The sequence below is a fragment of the Lutra lutra genome, chromosome 18 (genome assembly GCF_902655055.1).
Source record: "Lutra lutra chromosome 18, mLutLut1.2, whole genome shotgun sequence".
NCBI classification, from domain to species: domain Eukaryota; kingdom Metazoa; phylum Chordata; class Mammalia; order Carnivora; family Mustelidae; genus Lutra; species Lutra lutra.
The window spans coordinates 33170962-33191839 of NC_062295.1; the positions used below are offsets into that span (position 1 = coordinate 33170962).

The 20878-nt window shown below is 42.9% G+C and overlaps 1 protein-coding gene across 7 annotated transcripts in view; it reads left to right on the top strand.

Annotated features, from left to right (window-relative positions):
- ZCWPW1 (zinc finger CW-type and PWWP domain containing 1) overlaps nucleotides 1-20780 on the top strand; it is a 34294-nt gene extending 13514 nt beyond the window's left edge. For 6 of the 7 annotated variants that reach the window (XM_047713461.1, XM_047713465.1, XM_047713462.1 and 3 more), the window contains 10 exons: nucleotides 3980-4096; nucleotides 4839-4959; nucleotides 5641-5716; nucleotides 6334-6438; nucleotides 7623-7706; nucleotides 8317-8383; nucleotides 8816-8919; nucleotides 18864-18924; nucleotides 19421-19555; nucleotides 20297-20780. In XM_047713461.1, the coding sequence (XP_047569417.1) occupies nucleotides 3980-4096; nucleotides 4839-4959; nucleotides 5641-5716; nucleotides 6334-6438; nucleotides 7623-7706; nucleotides 8317-8383; nucleotides 8816-8919; nucleotides 18864-18924; nucleotides 19421-19555; nucleotides 20297-20604 (1178 nt within the window). In that variant the 3' untranslated portion in view covers nucleotides 20605-20780. The remainder of the gene's footprint in view (nucleotides 1-3979; nucleotides 4097-4838; nucleotides 4960-5640; nucleotides 5717-6333; nucleotides 6439-7622; nucleotides 7707-8316; nucleotides 8384-8815; nucleotides 8920-18863; nucleotides 18925-19420; nucleotides 19556-20296) is intronic. The other variant, XM_047713466.1, reaches the window with a different exon arrangement.
- Nucleotides 20781-20878: the final 98 nt, after the last annotated feature.

A 20878-nucleotide genomic window follows, 5' to 3' on the forward strand; every position in this document is an offset into this window, starting at 1 on the left:
TGAGTCCTCCTGGAGAGAGAAAGGGCAGTATCTGATAAATACAGTCCATTTGTGTGAAGTGAGGGAAAAGAATGGAGTGTCATCGCAGGAAACAAGGGAGACCTAATCAAGATTGGGCCAGTCAGGGAATGCAGCTGTAAGTAGATGGCCGTTGAGCTAAAATCTGAAGGAGGAGCAGGAGTAGGAGAAAAAGTTTAGGGAGAGTACAGTTTGGTATAATCCAGGCATTAAAAGGATCGTGATTGGAGTTCAGAGAGCAAGGGGAAGCGAGGCAGGAAAGTGAATCTGGATGAATGTACAAAGTGAAGATTTTATCCTCCATGAAGTGGGAAGCCATGGACGAGTCCTCCCCAGGGGAGTGATGTCATCAAATTAATGTTTTAAAAGACTCCCTTTGGTGATTAATTGGAGAATGAAGTATGTAGGGACAAGAGTAGACGAGTGAGTCCTAGGATTAGATACTTCAGTGGCTTGGATGAGGATGATGAAAGTGGAAACAAAAGTGGATGGTTTTACGATATGTTTTAGAGGTAAACTTGTCAGAACTTGGTAATGAATTGGATATTGTGTGAGAGAGAGGTGAGAGTATGTTAAAGATGATTGGTTTCTGGCTTGAGCGGTTACGTGAGAGAAGGTGGGGAAAAGTGGAGGAAGAACACATTTATGGGATAAGATCAAGCATTTGGGTTTGGGCCTGTTAGGTTTGAGATCTTTGTGAGACGTCCAAATGGTGATGTTGAAGAGCGAGGTGGCTATGGGAATCTGGAGCTCAGAACAAAAGCCGGAAGTGTTATACATCTGTGTATGGTCAGGTATGGAGATGGGTCTCAAACCTGTAGGAATGGGTAAGCTTGTCTTAGGAGAAAGTGTAGCATAGGAGTGAAGACCCATGACTGGGCTTTGGAACCCCAACATTTGGAGACTGAATGGAGAAGGAGGAGGGAGCTGCCAGAAAGAGGGGGTGAAGGCAAAATGGAAGGAGGAGGGATCACAGAACCTAAGGAAACGGGTGTCCGCTGAAATGCTCTTAGGGTATCTGTGAGTCTGTATTATCATAGAGCTGTGTTGTGAGCCTCAGCCTTCTGGAGCACATCATCCTCTCTTCAAAATTGTTTGAAAGGAAACTTGAAAGAACTATGTATTGTTGTCATTGGAAATTTTATCCCAAGCCACACAAATACCTAATTCTACATCATTAGGATGACTTTTCCCCAATTCATTTGCTCGTGAGCATTCATTATTTTCACACCAACCATTTATTTTATTGATCTCTGTTTATCTTTATGGTCCCTGGCCTCTTCTCCCCTTTTTTTTTCTAGTCTTGCTAGGTCTCCTCTGTAAACATAAAAAAACTATTATTGGCAGCTCGTTTTGTTTTGTTTTGTTTTGGCTTTTTTGGATGGTATTGTTCTGTTTTTATGTATACAGAGTTTTCAGATTGTATATTATCATATCAAAGGCACAAGATGCCACCACATAGTGACCAGAAGAAAACCCTGGTAGGAAGCCAGTACAGAAGGTTCCAGCATACCTGGGCCAGCTGGGCCAGTGCAGAGTCCTGACACCTTGTCCATCAGCCCAGAGGCAGGGCTGGCTTGATGGGCACCTTCACAGGAGGTCTGTGCCTGAGCCAGGTCCACAGGGGCTTTCTGTGAATTGCCCAGCAGTATTCGCCTCTAACTCCGAATCATAGTCTTTCTGTCTCAGTCCTTGTTCAACTCTCTCTGGTTGCTGAGGCAGAAGGTAAAGATCTGTTTGGGCTGCATGTTCTCACCATCATGGGATGGGGGTGGTGGCAGCCATGGGCTGCCCAGGAGTTCAGCATGGAAGAAGGGAAGCCCCAAGAGACCTGGCTGCCTGTCACTCACTGCAGGCCTCGCCTACCAGCAGCAGTGGAGGCATGGGTCTCAGAGGCCCACAGTGGCTGTTGTGGTGCCACACACACGTGTGTGTTCCAGGCTCTACAGCTATCTTTTCAGACTAATGTATCATTCCCAACCAGTACTTTTTTCTTCAAAATAAAATAATTCAGAATGTGATACATAGTATGAGCTACTTTGAAAAGACCCAAATGTAAGTCAGCTGCTTCTCTGAGGGCTGATGGAGGGCATCCCTTATGCTCAGACATGGAAGGTGAAACTTGACAGCGGGCAAGTGAACTTACTGGAGAAACTTTTTGGTTGATATTATTAATTGTGATGGTATGGTGTAGACCCATGTGCCTGGTTATGTGACATTTCTCTAGCAATGCTCAGTTGAATGAATGTAGGCACAGAAAAGGTAGAATGTGTTCACTCAGGGTTGTGTTTGGCCAGCTGGGTGGGAAGAAGGACAGAGGGCAAGGGAGTTGAAGATGCCTACAAGAGAACCTTAGGACTCAAACCTGAGTAAGTATAGTGAAGAAAGGAGGTTGCTACTAGATTAGGTAGAAATTAGGGGCCAGTGGATTGATGATCTAGATAAAATGAAAGTTCCTTAGCAGTCTTTGAGCAAGTGAGGCAGAAGGATGGGGCATTTTTATCAGGGAGGGATGCTTGGATAAGTGGTTCCGGGGTGTGTGAGGTCACTACGGATGACCGAGGGGGGCAAGCAGGAGGGGAGTGCATCATGGAATTGAAGTGCATTACTGAGGTGGCCTGGAGGAAAAGGTCAAGGAACTCAGGGAATGGGGTGCTTCTTCGAGGTACCCCTGTGAGAACAGTGGTCATCTGGAATGAGGGCAGGAGGTGGAGAGGAGGAGAAAGCTAAACCACATGCCAACATCTTTTCAAGGGGGATGAGAGGGCAGTGTAATCCCATGGCTTGGATCTCAAGGAAGGAAGGGTTTTTATAGGAAGGAGGATAGTAATGGTCTGGAAGTGGTGATGAGTAAGGATGATGCTGACCCCACTTTCTGGCCTGGGGTGTGAGAGAGGGAACAGACTACACTTTGAGGGCTGTGGGTGGGGCGGGTTGGGTAGGGGCATTGTCATTAGTGTATCACCAGGATTTGAAAAGGAGATGGATGTTCAGAGAAGTTGAAGATATGTGGACTTTTTGTTGCTCTTGTCTAGAATTCCACAGAACATAGTGGAGGAATTTAGGACGGAGAGAGGAGAGCCTTTGAGGGGCATTGAGTCAATTTAATAGATGTTGGATAAAGAAAGCTGGGGATAAGGGTTTGGAAGTTAATGGATGAAAGGAATGCTTGGCCTCTGAGCAAGGCCTGAAGTAAATAGTTGGTTGAGTTGGTAGGCTTATCTCTGTGTTTTGGAAGGGGTTAAACTCATGGCAGTTGGTCCCAAAGACTACAACTTGGTGATTTGGTGACGGATAAATCAGCTGGGATTCACATTAGGAACTCTGGATGTTGTACACAAAAGAGATGCTGGTTAGCCCTTCAAAAGAACTTTCCAGGGACGCCTGGGTGGCTCAGTTGGTTAAGCAGCTGCCTTCGGCTCAGGTCATGATCCCAGCGTCCTGGGATCGAGTCCCACATCGGGCTCCTTGCTTGGCGGGGAGCCTGCTTCTCCCTCTGCCTCTGCCTGCCATTCTGTCCGCCTGTGCTCGCTCTCTCTCCCTCTCTCTCTGACAAATAAATAAAAAATCTTAAAAAAAAAAAAAAAAAAAAAGAACTTTCCAGTAGTGACAGGCCAGCGGAGAATGAGGCACTAGCCAGAAAGATGTTGGCCAGACTTTTCAAGAACTGTCAATACAGAAAACGCTGCTTTTCTCCTTGGGGGAAGGAGAGATTAATAGTTTGGCACAGGAGAAAGATAGATGTGTGAGAATTTTGCTCTGCTACCAATTCAGACTGATCTTTGGCAAGTCGATTATCTTCTCTGAGCTTAGTTTTCCCACTTACAAATCTAGGATTAGGCTAGTTGATTCCTAAGGCCACATGATTTTGAAGGAGATACATTGATTTTAGTTGGACTGAAGAAGGAAGAGCATATCTTTGTTTCATTTCAGTTTTGTTTTTTTTTTTTTCTCCTCGCAGGTCAATGTCTTGTCTGGGTCCAGTGTTCCTCCCCAAACTGTGAGAAGTGGAGGCGGCTTTGTGGGAACATTGACCCCTCAGTGCTTCCAGATAATTGGTCCTGTGACCAGAATACAGGTAGAAAGGACTGGAGATTTTTTTTTTCTTTTTAGTTTTTAATGTTTCTCTGTGTGTATCCCTTAGATTAAAGATGTCATAGATGTAGTTATAATTCCAGGGGTCTCTGTAGTGTTTGGGAGAGAGGAAGGGATCATCCTGTCATATCAAGACGAATCTGGCATAATGGGCTAGAAGCAGACACCCTGTAGAGTTATGTTGTGGGAATGGACTGGGATCTAAATGTAGATTCCAAGTGAATTCTCCATTCTTCAGTACTATTCTGACCCGGTTGGTCTTGATTAGATTGTTGGTATTGGGTTGGTGGATAAGAAGGAATATGGGACATATAGGGGGGAAAGCACATGAGAGAGAATGTTAAACCACTAGAATGTTTGAAACTACTTGGAAGAGATTATGATGATCTAGCCCAGCCCAATTATTCTTATAGATGAGATAACAGAGTCTCAGAGAAATGACTGTCATGATGTTATGTAGATGGAAGCAGGGTCAGATAATATGGGATATAGGCAGAAGTTTGGAATCTCTGTAAAGTACAAGGAGGCAACACTCCTCCTCTAGCTGTAGTTGCCTTTCCTCCAGAGGTCTTTGTTCTTCCTCCATGCCTGTCTCCCACCATGCCCGTCTCCCAGATGCCCTTTTGATTCCCACCTGCTGCATATTCTTGTCCTCTCTCCTGCCCATCCAGATTTTTCCCTGATGGGGTTCTTTCCTTCCCTTCATTCCTTCTCTCTTTTGCCAGACTCGAGGTATAATCGCTGTGACATCCCGGAGGAGTCCTGGACAGGGCGTGAGAGTGATGTGGCCTATGCCTCCTACATCCCAGGATCCATCATCTGGGCCAAGCAATATGGTTACCCCTGGTAGGGCACAATGGCATAGTCAGAGAACCCTTCATGAACTTGGAAGTGGTAGATTCAAGCAGAGAGGGAAGGAAATGGAGAGCACTTTTAACGCAGATGATACCTGCCTTAGAAAGAACATGGGATGAAGGAAGAGAGAAAGTACCAAGTCCTGGTGGGTTTGAAAGAATGCATTTTCTAGAGGTTTCACAGTGGAGGTGGTATCTCCCTGGAAAAAAATTCTACCAATTCTACCCTGAGTGGGTAGAAAAAGGAAGGTGGCTTTAAGTCATTGTTTAAACATTGAGATATGACAGGTATATAAAGTAGAGAGAATAAAGAAGGGTAGGATAGTTTCTTCTTTAGAGATGTCCCTAACCAGAAGATTTTTTTCTCAGGGTTGGTGGAAGGCCTATTCTTACTAGGAAGAATTTGAGCTTCTTTGTACACTGATAGAGGTCACTTTAGTCATTTCGTAGACTATTCAGGGAGATCCACAAGGGGGTGATGTCTACCTTTGAGATCCTTTTTTCTTCCTTCCTTCCTTCCTTCCTTCCTTCCTTCCTTTCTTTCTTTCTTTTTTTTTTTTTTTTTTTTTTTGCAAAATCTATTTCCCCTTTCTGTACATATGTATTGTTGAGTTTGTATTGTGTTCTTCTAAACCCTTCCTCTTCTGTCCCTAAACCTGAGTGTCTTCTCCAGGTGGCCAGGCATGGTAGAATCTGATCCTGACCTGGGGGAATATTTTCTTTTTGCTTCTCATCTTGATTCCCTGCCGGTGAGTTTTCCTGGCTCAGGCCAGAGTAATGAGCAAACCCGTCCTAACTGGTGTACAGAGTTAGACATAGCCAGCAGACATCAGCAGGAATAGACACTTACCTAGAGTGACAAAAACAGAAATAACTACCCACATATAGAAATAAACTTGTATCTGATTAAATATTTAACCATTAGGGTGCCTGGTGGGCTCAGTTGTTAACCGTCTGCCTTATGGCTCAGGTCATGATCCCAGGGTCCTGGGATGGAGCCCTGCATCAGGCTCCCTGCTCAGCGGGGAGCCTGCTTCTCCCTCACCTACTCCCCCTGCTTGTGTTCCTTCTCTCGCTGTGTCTCTCTCTGTCAAATAAATAAAAATCTTTATAAAAAAATAAATATTTAACCATTACTAGGACATTTATGGTTCTGATAAATGTGCTTTGGTTAGGATTTCTGAGGTCAGGCTGGAAGCAGCAGGCTGAGGTGGACTAGTTGGGTCAGGTTTATGGCATCAGAGGAGGACCACTACCTCCTTCCTTTTATGAATCCTCAGTTCTTCTACCTTTTCTGGCTAGAGGCCCAAAGCAAGGAGAAGGACTAGAGGCCATAAGAAAACCATTTTTTTTTTTTTAATTTCAGTCTAAATACCACGTGACATTTTTTGGAGAAACAGTCTCTCGTGCCTGGATCCCAGTCAACATGCTGAAGAACTTCCAGGAGCTGTCCCTGGAGCTAGCCGGAATGGTAAAGCAACCCTTGGGGGTAACACAGGGAACCTGAAAACTGGATCTGTCCTTTATTTAACCTGATTTTCTCCCAGGGGACGCTGTGTTGGGAGACAGTCCGATCTGATCAAGTGTGCAAGGGTCAAGTTGTTCACGAGGGACTCTTCTTTCTACCAGGGTTGCAACAGGATAATGATTTTTCTTAGTCTCCTTCCCTGCCTGCAGGCAGGGAGTCTCCCTGAAGAGGGCAGTTTTCTACAGTGTAGTCCGGTCAGGTGTGGAGGAAATGAGAGCACATATCATCTCAGGGTTTCTCAGCCTTGGTACCATTGACATTTGGGGCCTGATAATTTTTTGTTGTGGAGGCCTGTCTTATATATTTTAGCATGTTTAACAGCATCCCTGGGCTCTTCTGGCATCTAGCCAAGGGATGCTCCTGCCCCTGGCCTCAGTTGTGACCACCAAAAAACATTGTCTCTAGACATCACCAAATATCTTCTGGGAGGCAAAAACCTCCCCTGGTTGAGAACCAATGAATGAACTAAATAATGTTTCCTGCCTACAAGCTCTTTGGTTTCAACCAGCCTTAGAAATGAGCAGAGGTCCGGCAGCTCTGGGAGCCTTCAAAAATCAGGCAGTATTAAACCAAGCATCTGGATTTGAAGAAGTTTGTGAGAAGCTTAACAGTGGAATCACTTGAGCTCCTTTAATCTTGCCTCTCCAAATGTACATGGGATTTACTGTGGAGAGGACACCAAAATATTGGTTGACTGTATTGCTAGCCGTTGATAACAGGTTTGTTATGGGGAAATAAAGGGAGATTATGTCTCTAAGCTCAAAATATTAAGAATAGGAGTATTGTATCAATACCAGGAACTGGAAATAAACGTGTTTAAAGATCCTGTCTGGTGAGTAGCAGTATGTTGGAGTCACTTCTTTTTTTTTTTTTTTTTTTTTTTTTAAAGATTTTATTTATTTATTTGGCAGAGAGAGATCACAAGTAGACAGAGAGGCAGGCAGAGAGAGAGAGAGAGAAGGAAGCAGGCTCCCTGCCGAGCAGAGAGCCCGATGTGGGACTCGATCCCAGGACCCTGAGATCATGACCTGAGCCAAAGGCAGCGGCTTAACCCACTGAGCCACCCAGGCGCCCTTGGAGTCACTTCTTTAATACTCATCATTGACTTTAATCTTTTTCTATTTCAGAAAAAGTGCAGGAACAAGGACTGCAACCAGAAGCTGGGAGCAGCCCTGTCGATGGCTCAAGAGGCAGAACAGATCAGTATTCAGGTGGGAGAACGTTCAGACCACACACCTGCTCCACTTTGGGACTTGGGACACAAAGCAAACCATATACTCTGTACTACGGAAAAGTGGCTTGTCTTTCCCCATCATCCAGTCTTAGTCTTAGAATTAGTCTTTGCTTCCCAGGTCAGATTCCCTTGACTCCTTAAATTACTTATTCTCTCCCCTACCCTTGGACAAATAGAATCTTCTCTCATTCCACAGAGAGACATTTTGTAGTGGGAGGCATCCTACCTCCCTATTTAACTTTAGATCTGATGAATGTGTCTCAACCTCTCTTTTAAAAATGCAGGGCCAATATTCATCCTCAAATTCTTCCTTTGGGGGGTATGGTGGAGAATGACAGACTGAATTATTTAAAAAAGTGGAAAAAAGAGGTTATATTAATATAGCATATAACTATATAATATAAAAATGGAAAGATAATATTATAATAGTCGATCGTCACAGAAATTGAGATAAATAGAACACGAAATTTCAGGTAAAAATGGTATAGAATATGAATATAAAGTCCATAACTAAAGTCTTAAAGTCAGAGGGCAAAAATTATCCCCGGGAGATAGTGGTTGATGCTTTTGTTTCTTGGTCCCCTCAGGAACGGGTTAATTTGTTTGGTTTCCGGAGCCGATATAATGGATCTGACAGTAGTGGGGAAGGAAAAGGTAGGATCAGTAGGAGGATGAGGACTAGAGAGGGAGGTGAGGAGAGGACATAGAGAGGGAGGTCCTTCATGAGGGCAGCAACTGAACCTTTATTTTGTATCCAATGCCATCCACCCAGTTCTGGATTCTCTAATAGGAGGCTGTCCATGAATGCCATTGACCGCGTGTCCAGGGTGGATGGATGGATAGAGGGATGGGGGAAGAGATGAATGAAGGGAAAAAGAGGGTGGGGAGGGAGGGTGCATGTTGAAGAGTGACGGGACTTTGGAAAAGGTGGAGCCGTGATACTCCAGGGCCATGTTTTATGGAGAAAAGACCACTGGGACATGAAAGGCAGAGTTAGAAGACTGCTTCTCTGGGATTAGCGCTTTTAACTCATCATCTAGTTCATTGGATCAATTCTTTAGCCTTTCCTTCCTATTCCTGTTCTAGACTTAAGGCTCTCTGGGACTAGCAGCCCAGATTCCTGCCTGGAGAAAGAAGAGGAAGATTCAGAGTTGGAGGCAGAGGAGTTGGAGGAGGAGGAAGAGAAAAAAGTAAGATTGATCTTGGGGATGGCTTTTCGGAGATTCCTGTAGGACATCTGGTTGGCAAGGGTTTCTATTTAGTAGGGAACCATCCTGTGCCTGCCTTAGGGTGGCGCTCACTAGCTGATCTTATCTCTTAGGGGTCTTCAGGGAAGGAGACTCTCCTCTTTCCTCAGTTATTCTCTCTAATATCTCACATTTCCAGGAACTTATTTCTTATCATCTCAGATCTTTTTTTTTTAATTTTTATTTATTTATTTGACACAGAGAGAGAGATCACAGGTAGGCAGAGAGAGAAGGGGAAGCAGGCTCCCCGCTGAGCAGAGAGCCCGATGCAGGGCTCGATCCCAGGACCCCGAGACCATGACCTGAGCCGAAGGCAGAGGCCAAACCCTTTGAGCCACTGAGGCGCCCCATCATCTCAGATCTTAATGTAGTGGTTTGGTTCTTCCTGGAGCCATTTCAGAGAATAGCAGTTTGCCTCTCTTCACTCTCTGTCCTCCCTTGTGTGGACCCTTAATCTTAAGTGGCTTAATATTCATTCACTTGCCTCCTTATGCTTTTTTTTTAAACATATGAAATATAGATTTAAAAAAATTTTTTAAAAAGATTTCTTTATTTGAGAGAAAGAGAGACTGTGTGTGTGTGGGACAGAGGGGCAGAAAGAGAGGGAGAGAGAATCCCAAGCAGACCCTGTGCGGAGTGGGAGCCCAATGCAGGGCTTGATCTCATGATCCTGAGATCGTGACCTGAGCCAAAACCAAGAGTTGGATGCTTTAACCGACTGAGCCACCCAGGCACCCTAGCCTGAAATACCGATTTTAAAAAAGTACTTAAAAAAACTTTTTTATTTTTTTAAAAATATTTTATTTATTTATTTGACAGACAGAGATCACAAGTAGGCAGAGAGGCAGGCAGAGAGAGAGGAGGAAGCAGGCTCCCCACTGAGCAGAGAGCCCGATGCGGGGCCTGATCCCAGGACCCTGGGATCATGACCTGAGCTGAAGGCAGAGGCTCAACCCACTGAGCCACCCAGGCGCCCCTTAAAAAGACTTTTTTAAAGGGTGGTTTTAGGTTCCCAGCAAAATTGAGAGAAAAGTACAGGGAGTTCCCATATGCCTCCTGCCTGTACACATGCATAGCCTTTCCCATTATCAACACTCCAGCAGAGTGGTGTGTCTGTTTGTTGATGAACCTACACTGGCACATTGTAATCACCCAAAGTCCATTGTTTACATTAGAGTTCAATCTTGCAGTTATATTATATTCTGTGGATTTGGACAAATATAGACAATATGTGTACATCACTGTAGCATCATGCAGAATATTTTCACAGCCCTAAAAATCCAGTGTGCTCTACCTATTCACCCCTCTCCCTGCAACCCCTGACAACACCTGATCTTTTTATTGTCTCAGTAGTTTTGCCCTCTCAAGAACATCATACAGTTGGAATAATACATGTATATCCTTTTCAGACTGGTTTCTGAGAAATATTCATTTAAGTTTCCTTTGTGTCTTTTCATGGTTGGATAGCTTGTATCTTTTTTTTTCCTCTGAATTTTTCCATTTTCTGGATGTACCATATTTATTTATCCATTCACTTACTGAAAGACATCTTCGTTGCTTCCAAATTTGGACAATTATGAATAAAGCTGCTATGAACAGCTGCATACAGGTTTTTGTGAGAACATAAGTTTTCAGCTCCTTTGGGTAAATACCAAGGAGCTTGATTGCTTGGATTGTATGGTAAGAGGATGCTTAGTTTTGTAAGAGAACAGACTGTCTTCCAAAGTGGCTATACCATTTTGCGTTCCTATCAGCACTGAATGAGATTTTTTTTTTTTTATTTGACTGAGAGAGAGATGAGAAGTAGGCAGAGAGGCAGGCAGAGAGGGTGGGGGGACGCAGGCTCCCCGCTGAGTAGAGAGCCCAATGTGGGGCTTGATACCAGGACCCTGAGATCATGACCTGAGTGGAAGGCAGTGGCTCAACCTACGGAGCCACCCAGGCGCCTCTGAATGAGATTTTTTGTTGTTTTACATCCTTGCTAGTATTTGGTGTTATCAGTGTTCCAGATTTAGCCATTCTAATAGGTATGCAGTGGTATTTCATTGTTGTTTTAATTAATTTATTTATTTTTAAAGATTTTATTTATTTATTTGACAGAGAGAAAGATCACAAGTAGGCAGAGAGGCAGGCAGAGAGAGAGGGGGAAACAGGCTCCCCGCTGAGCAGAGAGCCCGATGTGGGGCTCCATACCAGGACCCTGGGATCATGACCTGAGCTGGAGGCAGAGGCTTTAACCCACTGAGCCACCCAGGCGCCCCTCATTGTTGTTTTAATTTGCATTTCCCTGATGACATATGATCTGGAGCATCTTTTCATAATCCCAGTGGCCATATGTATATCTTCTTTGGTGATGTGCCCACTAAAGTATTTGGTCCATTTATTTAATTGGGTTATTTTCTTTATTGTTGAGTTTTATGAGTTGTTTGTGTTTAGATAAGAGTCCTCAATCAAATGTGTCTTTCACCAGTATTTTCTCCCAGTCGGTGGCTGGTTTTCTCATTCTCTTGACATTATCTTTTGCAGAACGGATGTTTTTAATTTTAATGAGGTTAGTCTATTAATTGTTTCTTTCTTGGATCATGCCTTTGGTGTTGTATATAAAAAGTCATTGCCATACCCAAGGTTATCTACCTTTTCTCCTATGTTATTTTCCAGGAGTTTTATAGTTTTACATTAGATCTATAATACATTTTGAGTAAATTTTTGTGAAGGGTGTAAGGCTTATGTCTAGGTTCATTTTTTTTGCATGTGGATGTCCGGTGTTTCAAGTGTATTTGTTGAAAAGACTGTCATTGCCTTTGCTGTCTTGTCAAAGATCAGCTGACTGTTTTTATGTGGGTCTATTTTGGGACCCTCTATTCTGTCCCATTGACCTTTTTTTTTTTTTTTTTTTTTGCCAATTCCACATTGTCTTGATTACTGTCACTTTATAATAAGTCTTAAAGTTGGCTAGGGTCAGTCCTCCGGCTTTGTCCCTCTTCAATATTGTGTTGGCTATTCTGGGTCTTTTGCCTTTCCATATAACTGTAGAATCAGTTGTTGATACCTACAAAATAACTTGCTAGGATTTTGTTTGGAATTGCATTGACTCTATCAGGCTGGGAAACATTAACTGTTGACAATAATGAAGTTTTCCTATCCACAAACATGGAATATCTATTTAATTCTTTGATTTTATTAATGAGAATTTTTGTAATTTTACTCATATAGATCTTGCACATATTTTGTTAAAATTATACCTAAGTATTTAAATTTTTTGGTGCTACTATAAGTGGTATTGTGTTTTTAATGTCAAATTCCACTTGTTCATTGCTAGTATATAAGAAAGTGATAGACTTTTATATATGAACATGCAGTCTACTATTTTTTTTTAAGATTTTATTTATTTATTTGAGAGAGAGACAGTGAGAGAGAGCATGAGCGAGAAGGTCAGAGGGAGAAGCAGACTCCCCATGGAGCTGGGAGCCCGATGCGGGACTCGATCCCGGGACTCCGGGATCATGAACTGAGCCGAAGGCAGTCGTCCAACCAACTGAGCCACCCAGGCGTCCCATGCAGTCTACTATTAACGTTTGTTAGTTCTGGAGTTTTTGTTGATTCTCTTGGATTTTCCTATTTGGTGATTATGTTATATGCAAACAAAGACAGTTTTTTTTTTTTAAGATTTTATTTGTTTATTTGACAGAGAGAGATCACAAGTAGACAGAGAGGCAGGCAGAGAGAGAGAGAGAGAGAGAGAGAGAGGGAAGCAGGCTCCCCGCTGAGCAGAGAGCCCGATGCGGGACTCGATCACAGAACCCTGAGATCATGACCTGAGCTGAAGGCAGCGGCTTAACCCACTGAGCCACCCAGGCGCCCCCAAACAAAGACAGTTTTACAGTTGATCCTTGAACAGGTTTGAACTATGTGGGTCCACTTATAGGTGGATTTTCCCCCCATAAATATAGTGCAGTATTGTAAATACATTGTCTCTTCCTTATGATTTGAATATTTTCTTTTCTCCACCTTTAATGTGAGAATACGGCATATAATACATATAATGTACAAAATACATGTGAATCATCTGTGTTATTGGTAAGGCTTCCAGTCAATAGTAGGCTATTAGTAGTTAAGTTTTGGGGGAGTCAAAAGTTATGTACAAATTTTCCACTGTTTGAGGGGTCAGTACCCCTAACCCCTGCATTGTTTAAGGGTCAACTGTATTTCTTCCCAATATCTATATCTTTTATTTCTTTTTGTCTAACTACATTACTTAGAACTTCCAATATGATGTTGAAAAGGATTGATGAGAGAGAACATCCTTCCTTTGTTCCTGATCTTAGGGGGAAGTCTTCTAGTTTCTCGGCATTAAGTATGATATTAGTTTTAGGTTTTTTTTTTTTTTTTAAAGATTTTATTTATTTATTTGACAGAGAGAGAGAGAGAGTGAAAGAGATCACAAGTAGGCAGAGAGGCAGGCAGAGAGAAAGGGGGAAGCAGGCTCCCCGCTGAGCAGAGAGCCTTATAGGGGGCTTGATCCCAGGACCCCGAGACCATGACCCTAGCCGAAGGCACAGGCTCAACCCACTGAGCCACCTAGGCTCCCCCAGTTTTAGTTTTTTTGTAGATGTTCTTTGTCAAGTTGAGGAAGTTACCCTCTCTTTCTTGTTTACTGAGAGTTTCGATCATGAATGGGTGTTGGATTTTGTCAAACACTTTTTCTATATCTATTGTTATTATGATCATGTGATTTTTCTTATTTAGCCCACTAATGTGATGGATTACATTCATTGATTTTCAAATGTCAGACAAGTCTTGCATGCATTGAATAAATCCCATTTGTTCACGGTATATACTTCTGTTTGTACATTGTTGGATTTAATTTAGTAATGTTTTGTTGAGGATTTTTGTATCTCTTTTCATAAGATACATTGGTCCGTGGTTTTCTTGTAATGTCTTTGTCTGGTTTTGGTATTCAGGTAATGGTGGCCTCATAGAATTAGGAAGTATTGTCTGCTTCTTTTCTCTAAAGAGGTTATGGAGAATAGGCATAATTTCTTCCCTAAATGTTTGGTGGAATTCACCAGTGAACCCATAAGTCTGGTGCTTTCTGTTTTGGAAGGTTGACTACTAGTTACTGATTCAATTTTGTTAATAGATATAGACCTATTCAGATTGTCTGTTTCTTTTTGTGTGAATTTAGACAGATTATATCTTTTAAGGAATTGGTCCATTTCCTCTTGGTTATCAAATTTGTTTGCATAGAATTATTTGTAGTATTCCTTTATTATCCTTTTAATGTTCATGGACTCTGTAGTATATTTTCCAGTATTAGTAATTTGTTTCCTCTCTCTCTTTTTCTTAGTTTGACTAGAGGCTTATCAGTTTTATTGATCTTTTTAAAGAATCAGCTTTTTTTTTTTTTAAAGATTTTTAAAATTTATTTATTTGACAGAGAGATCACAAGCAGGCAGAGAGGCAGGCAGAGAGGCAGGCAGAGAGAGAGGAGGAAGCAGGCTCCCCGCTGAGCAGAGAGCCCGACGTGGGGCTCGATCCCAGGACTCTGAGATCATGACCCGAGCCGAAGGCAGCGGCCTAACCCACTGAGCCACCCAGGCGCCCCAAGAATCAGCTTTTTTGTTTCATTGATTTTCTCTATGGATTTCCTGTTCTCATAACCTCATCAATTTCTGTTCCAATTCTTATTATTTCTTTTCTCCAGCTCACTTTGGATTTAACTTACTCTTCTTTTTCTAGTTCCCAAGGCTGAAACTTAGACTACTGATTTTAGGTCTTTCTTCTTTTCTAATGTATGTGTCCAGTGCTAAATTTTCCTTTAAGTACTGCTTTTGTTGTGTCCCACAAATTTTAATAAATTGTGTTCTTTTTCATTTAGTTTATATTTTAAATTTCATTTAGTTCAGTATTTTAAAATTTCTCTTGTGATTTTTTCTTTGACCCATGTGTTACTTAGAAGTGTGTTTTTTAGGGGCGCCTGGGTGGCTCAAGTGGGTTAAGCCTCTGCCTTCGGCTCAGGTCATGATCTCAGGGTCCTGGGATCGAACCCCACATTGGGCTCTCTGTATGGCAGGGAGACTGCTTCCTCGTCTCTCTCTGCCTGCTTCTCTGCTTACTTGTGATCTTCTCTCTCTCTCTCTGTCAAATAAATAAAATCTTAAAAAAAAAAGTGTGTTTTTTAATCTTTATTATTTGGGGACTTTTTAGTTATCTTTCTGTTACTGATTTCTAGTTTAACTCTGTTGTGGTTTGGGAGCAAACACTGTATGATTTCTATTCTTTTAAGTATGTTAAATTTTGTTTAAGTTTTGTTTTATGGCTCAGAATGCGATCAGTCTTGGTGAATGCTCCATGTGAGCTTGAGAAGAATATGTATTCTGCTGTTGTTGAATATAACAAAGTAATCTGTAGATGTTACTTATATCCAGTTGATCAGTACTGTTGTTGAGTTCAACTGTATCCTTCCTGATATTCTACCTGTGTCCATTTTTGTTTTCCATTCTTTTCCAGCCAAGTGTTTGGGTTTTTTAAAAAGATTTTATTTTTTAACTAATCTCTACACACAATGTGGGTCTTGAACTTACAATCCCCAAGATCAGGAGTCTCATGCTCTACCAGCTGAGCCAAGCAGGCACCCCCCAAATGGTTTTTTGTCTTGTTTTGATTTTAGAGAGAGAGAGGGAGAGACAGTGTGTGTGCAAGTGGTGGGGAAGGGCAGAGGGAGAGGGAGAGAGAGAATCTTAAGCAGGGTACATGCTCAGGGTGGCTCTTGACTTGGGGCTTGATCTCATGACCTTGAGATCATGGCCTGAGCCAAAACATAAGAGTTGGATGCTTAACCGACTGGGCCACCCAGGTGCCCCTCCCCACCCCCCAAGTGGCTTTAACTGAGCATTTTATATGATTCGATTTTCTCCCCTTCCTTAGCATATCAGGTAAGGTATTCTTTTTCTTTGGCTTCTTCCAAGGCTTTTATTTTTTCCTTTTTTTAAAAGTTATTAAATTCCAGTTAGTTAACATACAGTGTAATATTAGTTTCAGGTGTACAATCTAGTGATTCAGCACTTCATACATCATCAGTGCTCATCACAACAAGTATACTCCTTAAACCCCAGGGCTTTTTCTTTATCTTTGATCTTCTATAGTTTGAAAATAACACACCTGTATGGGGCTGTTTGGCATTTATCCTCTTGGTGTTCTCCAAGCTTCCTGAATCTGTGGTTTGGTGTCTGACATTAATTTGATAAACTTCTCAGTCATTATTGCCTTTAGTATTTCTTGGGTTTCTTTCTTTTTTCCTTCTCCTTCTGGTATCCCCATTGTGCATACGTTACACATTTTACAGTTGTCCCACAATTCTTGGATATGATGTTCTTTTTTTTCTTTTCAGTCTTTGTTTTCTTTGCTTTTCAGCTTTGAAGGTTTCTGTTGAGATAACCTCAAGCTCAGGAATTCAGTCTACTAATAAGCCCACCAAAGGCATTTTCTTTATTTCTATTAGAGTGTTTTTGATCTCTAGCACTTCCTTCCTATTCTTTCTTAGGATTTTTATCCTTCTGCTTACATCACCCATCTGTTCTTGAATGCTACTTTATCCATTAGAGCTCTTTACATTTTAATCATCTTTGATTTCATTCCAATCTGATAATTCCATGCCATGTCCTGTTTTGATATTTGTTCTGTCTGTTCAAATTATGGGTTTTTTAAAAGATTTTATTTATTTATTTGACAGAGAGAGAGATCGCAAGTAGGCAGAGCAGCAGGCAGAGAGTGAGGGAGAAGCAGGCTCCCCGCTGAGCAGAGAGCCTGATGCGGGGCTCAATCCCAGGACCCTGAGATTATGACCTGAGGCAAAGGCAGAAGCTTAACTCACTGAGCCACCCAGGCAGGCTCCCCCCCCCTCCCATTTTTTTGCCTTTTGGTGAGCCTTGTAGTTTTTTATTGATTGCCAGACACAATATACCAGATAAAAGAAATGGTTGTAAATATGCCTTTATTTATTTATTTTTAGATTTATTTATTTATTTTGGCAGGGGAGGAGGAGAAGAGTACCAGTGAGGGTAGGGGCAGGGGGAGAGAGAATCTTAAACAGACTTTCTGCTGAATGTGAAGCCTCAGTTGGGCTTGATCCCACAACCCTGAGATCATGACCCAAGCTGAAATCAAGTGTCAGATGCCCAACAAACTGAGCTACCCAGGTATCCCTAAATATGCCTTTAGTAGTGTGATGGTAAGGTCAGGGGAGGGGATGTGTTCTGTGGTCCTACTACTATGTCTCATGTCTTTTTTCTTTTTTAAAACATTTTACTTATTTAAGTAATCTCTACACTCAATGTGGGGCTTGAACTCACAACCCTGAGATCAAGAGTTGTATCTACTTCTAACTGAACCAGCCAGGCAACCCTAGATCTCATGTCTTTAAATGAACCCATGCTCTGGACTGTGAACTTCGTGGTGTTTCTTAGTGTTTCCCCCCCCCCCCATTAGGTGGGACAGGATGGCTAGAGTGGCAGGGGTTAAATATTTCTCTTCCCCCGGACAGTCAGTTTCTGATAATATCTTGGTAGATTAGGCTATGGTTAACTAGTTTCTCCTGAGAAAAGGCCTGTTTCAGAAGAATAGAGTGCTCACCTATATTTCAAAATGTTGCCTTTGCTCTTCCTTCTGCCGGAAGCATGAAGGGATTTCTCTCTGATATTTTCTGTGAGAGCATGGTCAGACTCCTGGAGGTCAAACCCACAAAGGTCTGGAAGCCGCTGTAAGACTGGGCAACACTTGTCTGCACTGAACAATTTATTTAGTACTGTTGAGGTTTTCCTGCCCTGGAATTGGTTCTTGTGGGAAGTTCTGGTTCTTCTGCTTCTGAGTCTGTGCCCTGGTAAGGTATGACTTCCTACATTTGCCTCTCTGTCTCTTTAGTCTTGAGGACAGCGGTTTGGTGGCCCTGTGTCCTTCCCCCACCCCCACCTTTTTTTTTTAAAGATTTTAATTCTTTATTTGTCAGAGAGATCACAAGTAGGCAGAGAGGCAGACTGGGGAAGCAGGCTCCCTGCTGAGCAAAGAGCCTGATGCGGGGCTCGATCCCAGGACCCTGAGATGATGACCTGAGCCAAAGACAGAGGCTTAACCCAGGCACCCCGTTCTCTCTTTGATCAAAATAAAAAGAGTTGTTGATTTTTCAGTCTGTTCAGTTTTTTTACTTGTTGTTAGAGTGATGACTTCTAAACCTCTTACACGTAGAACTGGAAACTGGAAGTCCTGAAAGAGGGTTTTTTTTTACTTTCTTTTTTAATTATTTTTTTGTTGAGGCAAAATTGGCCTATAACACTGTATAGGTTTCAGGGGTACAACATTATAATTTGAAATCTATATTACTATGAAGTGATCAACACTTAAAGAGTCTAGTCATTGATTTGATTTTTTTTTTTTAAGATTTTATTTATTTATTTGACAGACAGAGATCACAAGTAGGCAGAGAGGCAGGCAGAAGGAGAGAGAGGGGGAAGCAGGCTCCCTGCTGAGCAGAGAGCACGATGCGGGGCTCGATCCCAGGACCCTAGGATCATGACCTGAGCCGAAAGCAGAGGCTTAACCCACTGAGCCACCCAGGCGCCCCATTGATTTGATTTTTACTAGTTTTTTTTTTTTTTATCATGTTCATGGCCTAACTTTATTTCTTTCTCTATAAAGCTTTGTACTGATCAATACCAAATACAATGGAAAGGAGAACAGTTTTATCTTTGTTGTCATTGATTTAAACAGGATCAAGCTACAGAACTCAATTTGACTCCCCTAAGCACTCATCATTTCCATAGCATCCCAGTCTATTAAAAACACTAATTATATGACTTCATTTATATTTTCTTATTTTTCTCTCCCATTCTTAGGACCCAACTTTGCCCAGTCCCAAGCCAGCCAAAATTCAGACCAAAAAACCCAAGGCAAGAGGTAAGCAAGCCAGCTGGGAACAGGTATGTGGTACCATTGAAGCAGAGCAGAAGCAGACAGTGGGAGGGGTCTGCAGGTCACCGGATCTTACTGGCTGTCTCAGCTCTAAAATCTGCAAAAATGGTCAAGAATCCTACTAGTGTCATCAGGGAAGCTGTAGCCTCCTTGCTTCTCTGTTCTGATTATAAAATCTTAGGTTAAAGGTGGAATGAATGTCTTAAATTCTTAGCCAGGCAGGATGACTTCCTGGAGGAAGGAGGCTATGAGGAAAAACATAAGGTGAAGAAGGTCCAGGACCAAAAAAGAAGGGGGGCAGTTGGAGAGAGAGAGAGAGAAATATTTGGGGAAAAGGAGGGAACCGAGAGAACGCCCTTGATTGAGAATGAGCAGAGGACGCAGGCAGAGACTAACTGAGGGGAGTCTATGGACCCTTGCTGAGCTGTCATTTGGAGGGAAACCAACAAATATCCTTCATGGTTGGGGTGGGGTGATGCAGGCCTAGCAAATGGACGAGATGGGACCCTGCAAAAGAAGACGATGAAGAGATCTCTGGGAAATGAATCTGCAGCTCCTCCTGTATCCGTAATAGGAAGGAAAGACGGGCATGGGAAACCGGAGCCTGACCAGCCAGGTAAGGCTCAGGGCCTGGGCAGAACTATGGGAGATGAGGTTCAAGTCTGTGTCTCCCCTCCCATGTTAAGTCATTTCTTAACTTTATAGTTCCTCACTACTTTTAAAAAGAACAAAAATTAGGGGCGCCTGGGTGACTCAGAAGTTAAGCATCTGCCTTCAGCTCAGGTCATGACCTGCAGGTCCTGGCGGGGGGTGGGGGGTGATCTTCAGCTCAGCGGGGTGTCTGCTTCTCCCTCTCCCTCCTTGTGCTCTCTCTGTCTGTCTTTCTCTCTCTCTCAAAGGAATAAAATCTTAAAAAAAAAATTAAGCATCTCAGATTGGAGAGTGTAGCACACCCTGTAGAAACATAATGGTTATTAATGGATTTGATCTAAGGACAGGACAATGGTGAGGAGGGGGGACCTGACATTTGTTGTGTATTGCTGTGAGCTGGCTAGGTAGATACTCCTTGCTGGTTCCCTTTAATTCTTTCAATATCTCCATGGTTGGACAGTTGCTATTTTAGAGATAAGGGGACTAAGGCCCCAAAGGGTTTAAAATTTGCTCAAGACTCATGACTAGCATATGTCTGGATCCATTACTTGAATCCAGGTCTTTCTAACACCAAAGCCCATTTTCTTTCTGTTGAGAACAGGCCTCTTTCCCAGAGACCTTTATGGAAATAGGAATTTAGGAGTTTGACTTGTGAAATCTCACAATGGCCTAATAGGACTCTCAGTTTCATCACTTTTTCATCCAGGCCCTAAGAAAAAATTTAAAGCTCCTCAAAGCAAAGCCTCAGTAACCAGCTTGTCTGAGGACGAAGAAGCTAGAATGGTACCAAAGGACCTGACCCCACCAGCTCATCGTGGGGCCTGTCCCGTGGTGGGGAAGGAAGGCTGGAAGTGTCCTCAGGAGGCTGGAGGTGTCCCCCCTGACGATGACACCTCCAGTGACCTGGACCTGGAGCAGTTCCTGGAAGATGTTGGGATAGAGCCAGAGCGGCTGGAGGAGCCGTGGTGTGGAGATGACGCCGGGGACTTCACCTTGGCCTTCTTCGAGGAATAGCTGTGTGCACCGGGTCCCTGCTGCTCTCTCACCCCCTGCCCTGCTGGCAGCAGGGAGAACCCCTCAGAGGGTCCCTGAGAAGCTGCTAAGTGTGGGGCTTGGTCACTGGCTACAGGTCAACTGGCTGAAGTCCTAGCTGTGCAGTTCCCGTGTTAATAAAACAGGTTACCGCTCTCCACAGCTGGTCTCTAACCCCGTGCTTCCCTTCGGCTTCCCTCCCTCCCCTCCACTCCCTGGGGCATGTCCCTGTGTCTGTGGGAGGCTGGCACAGTCT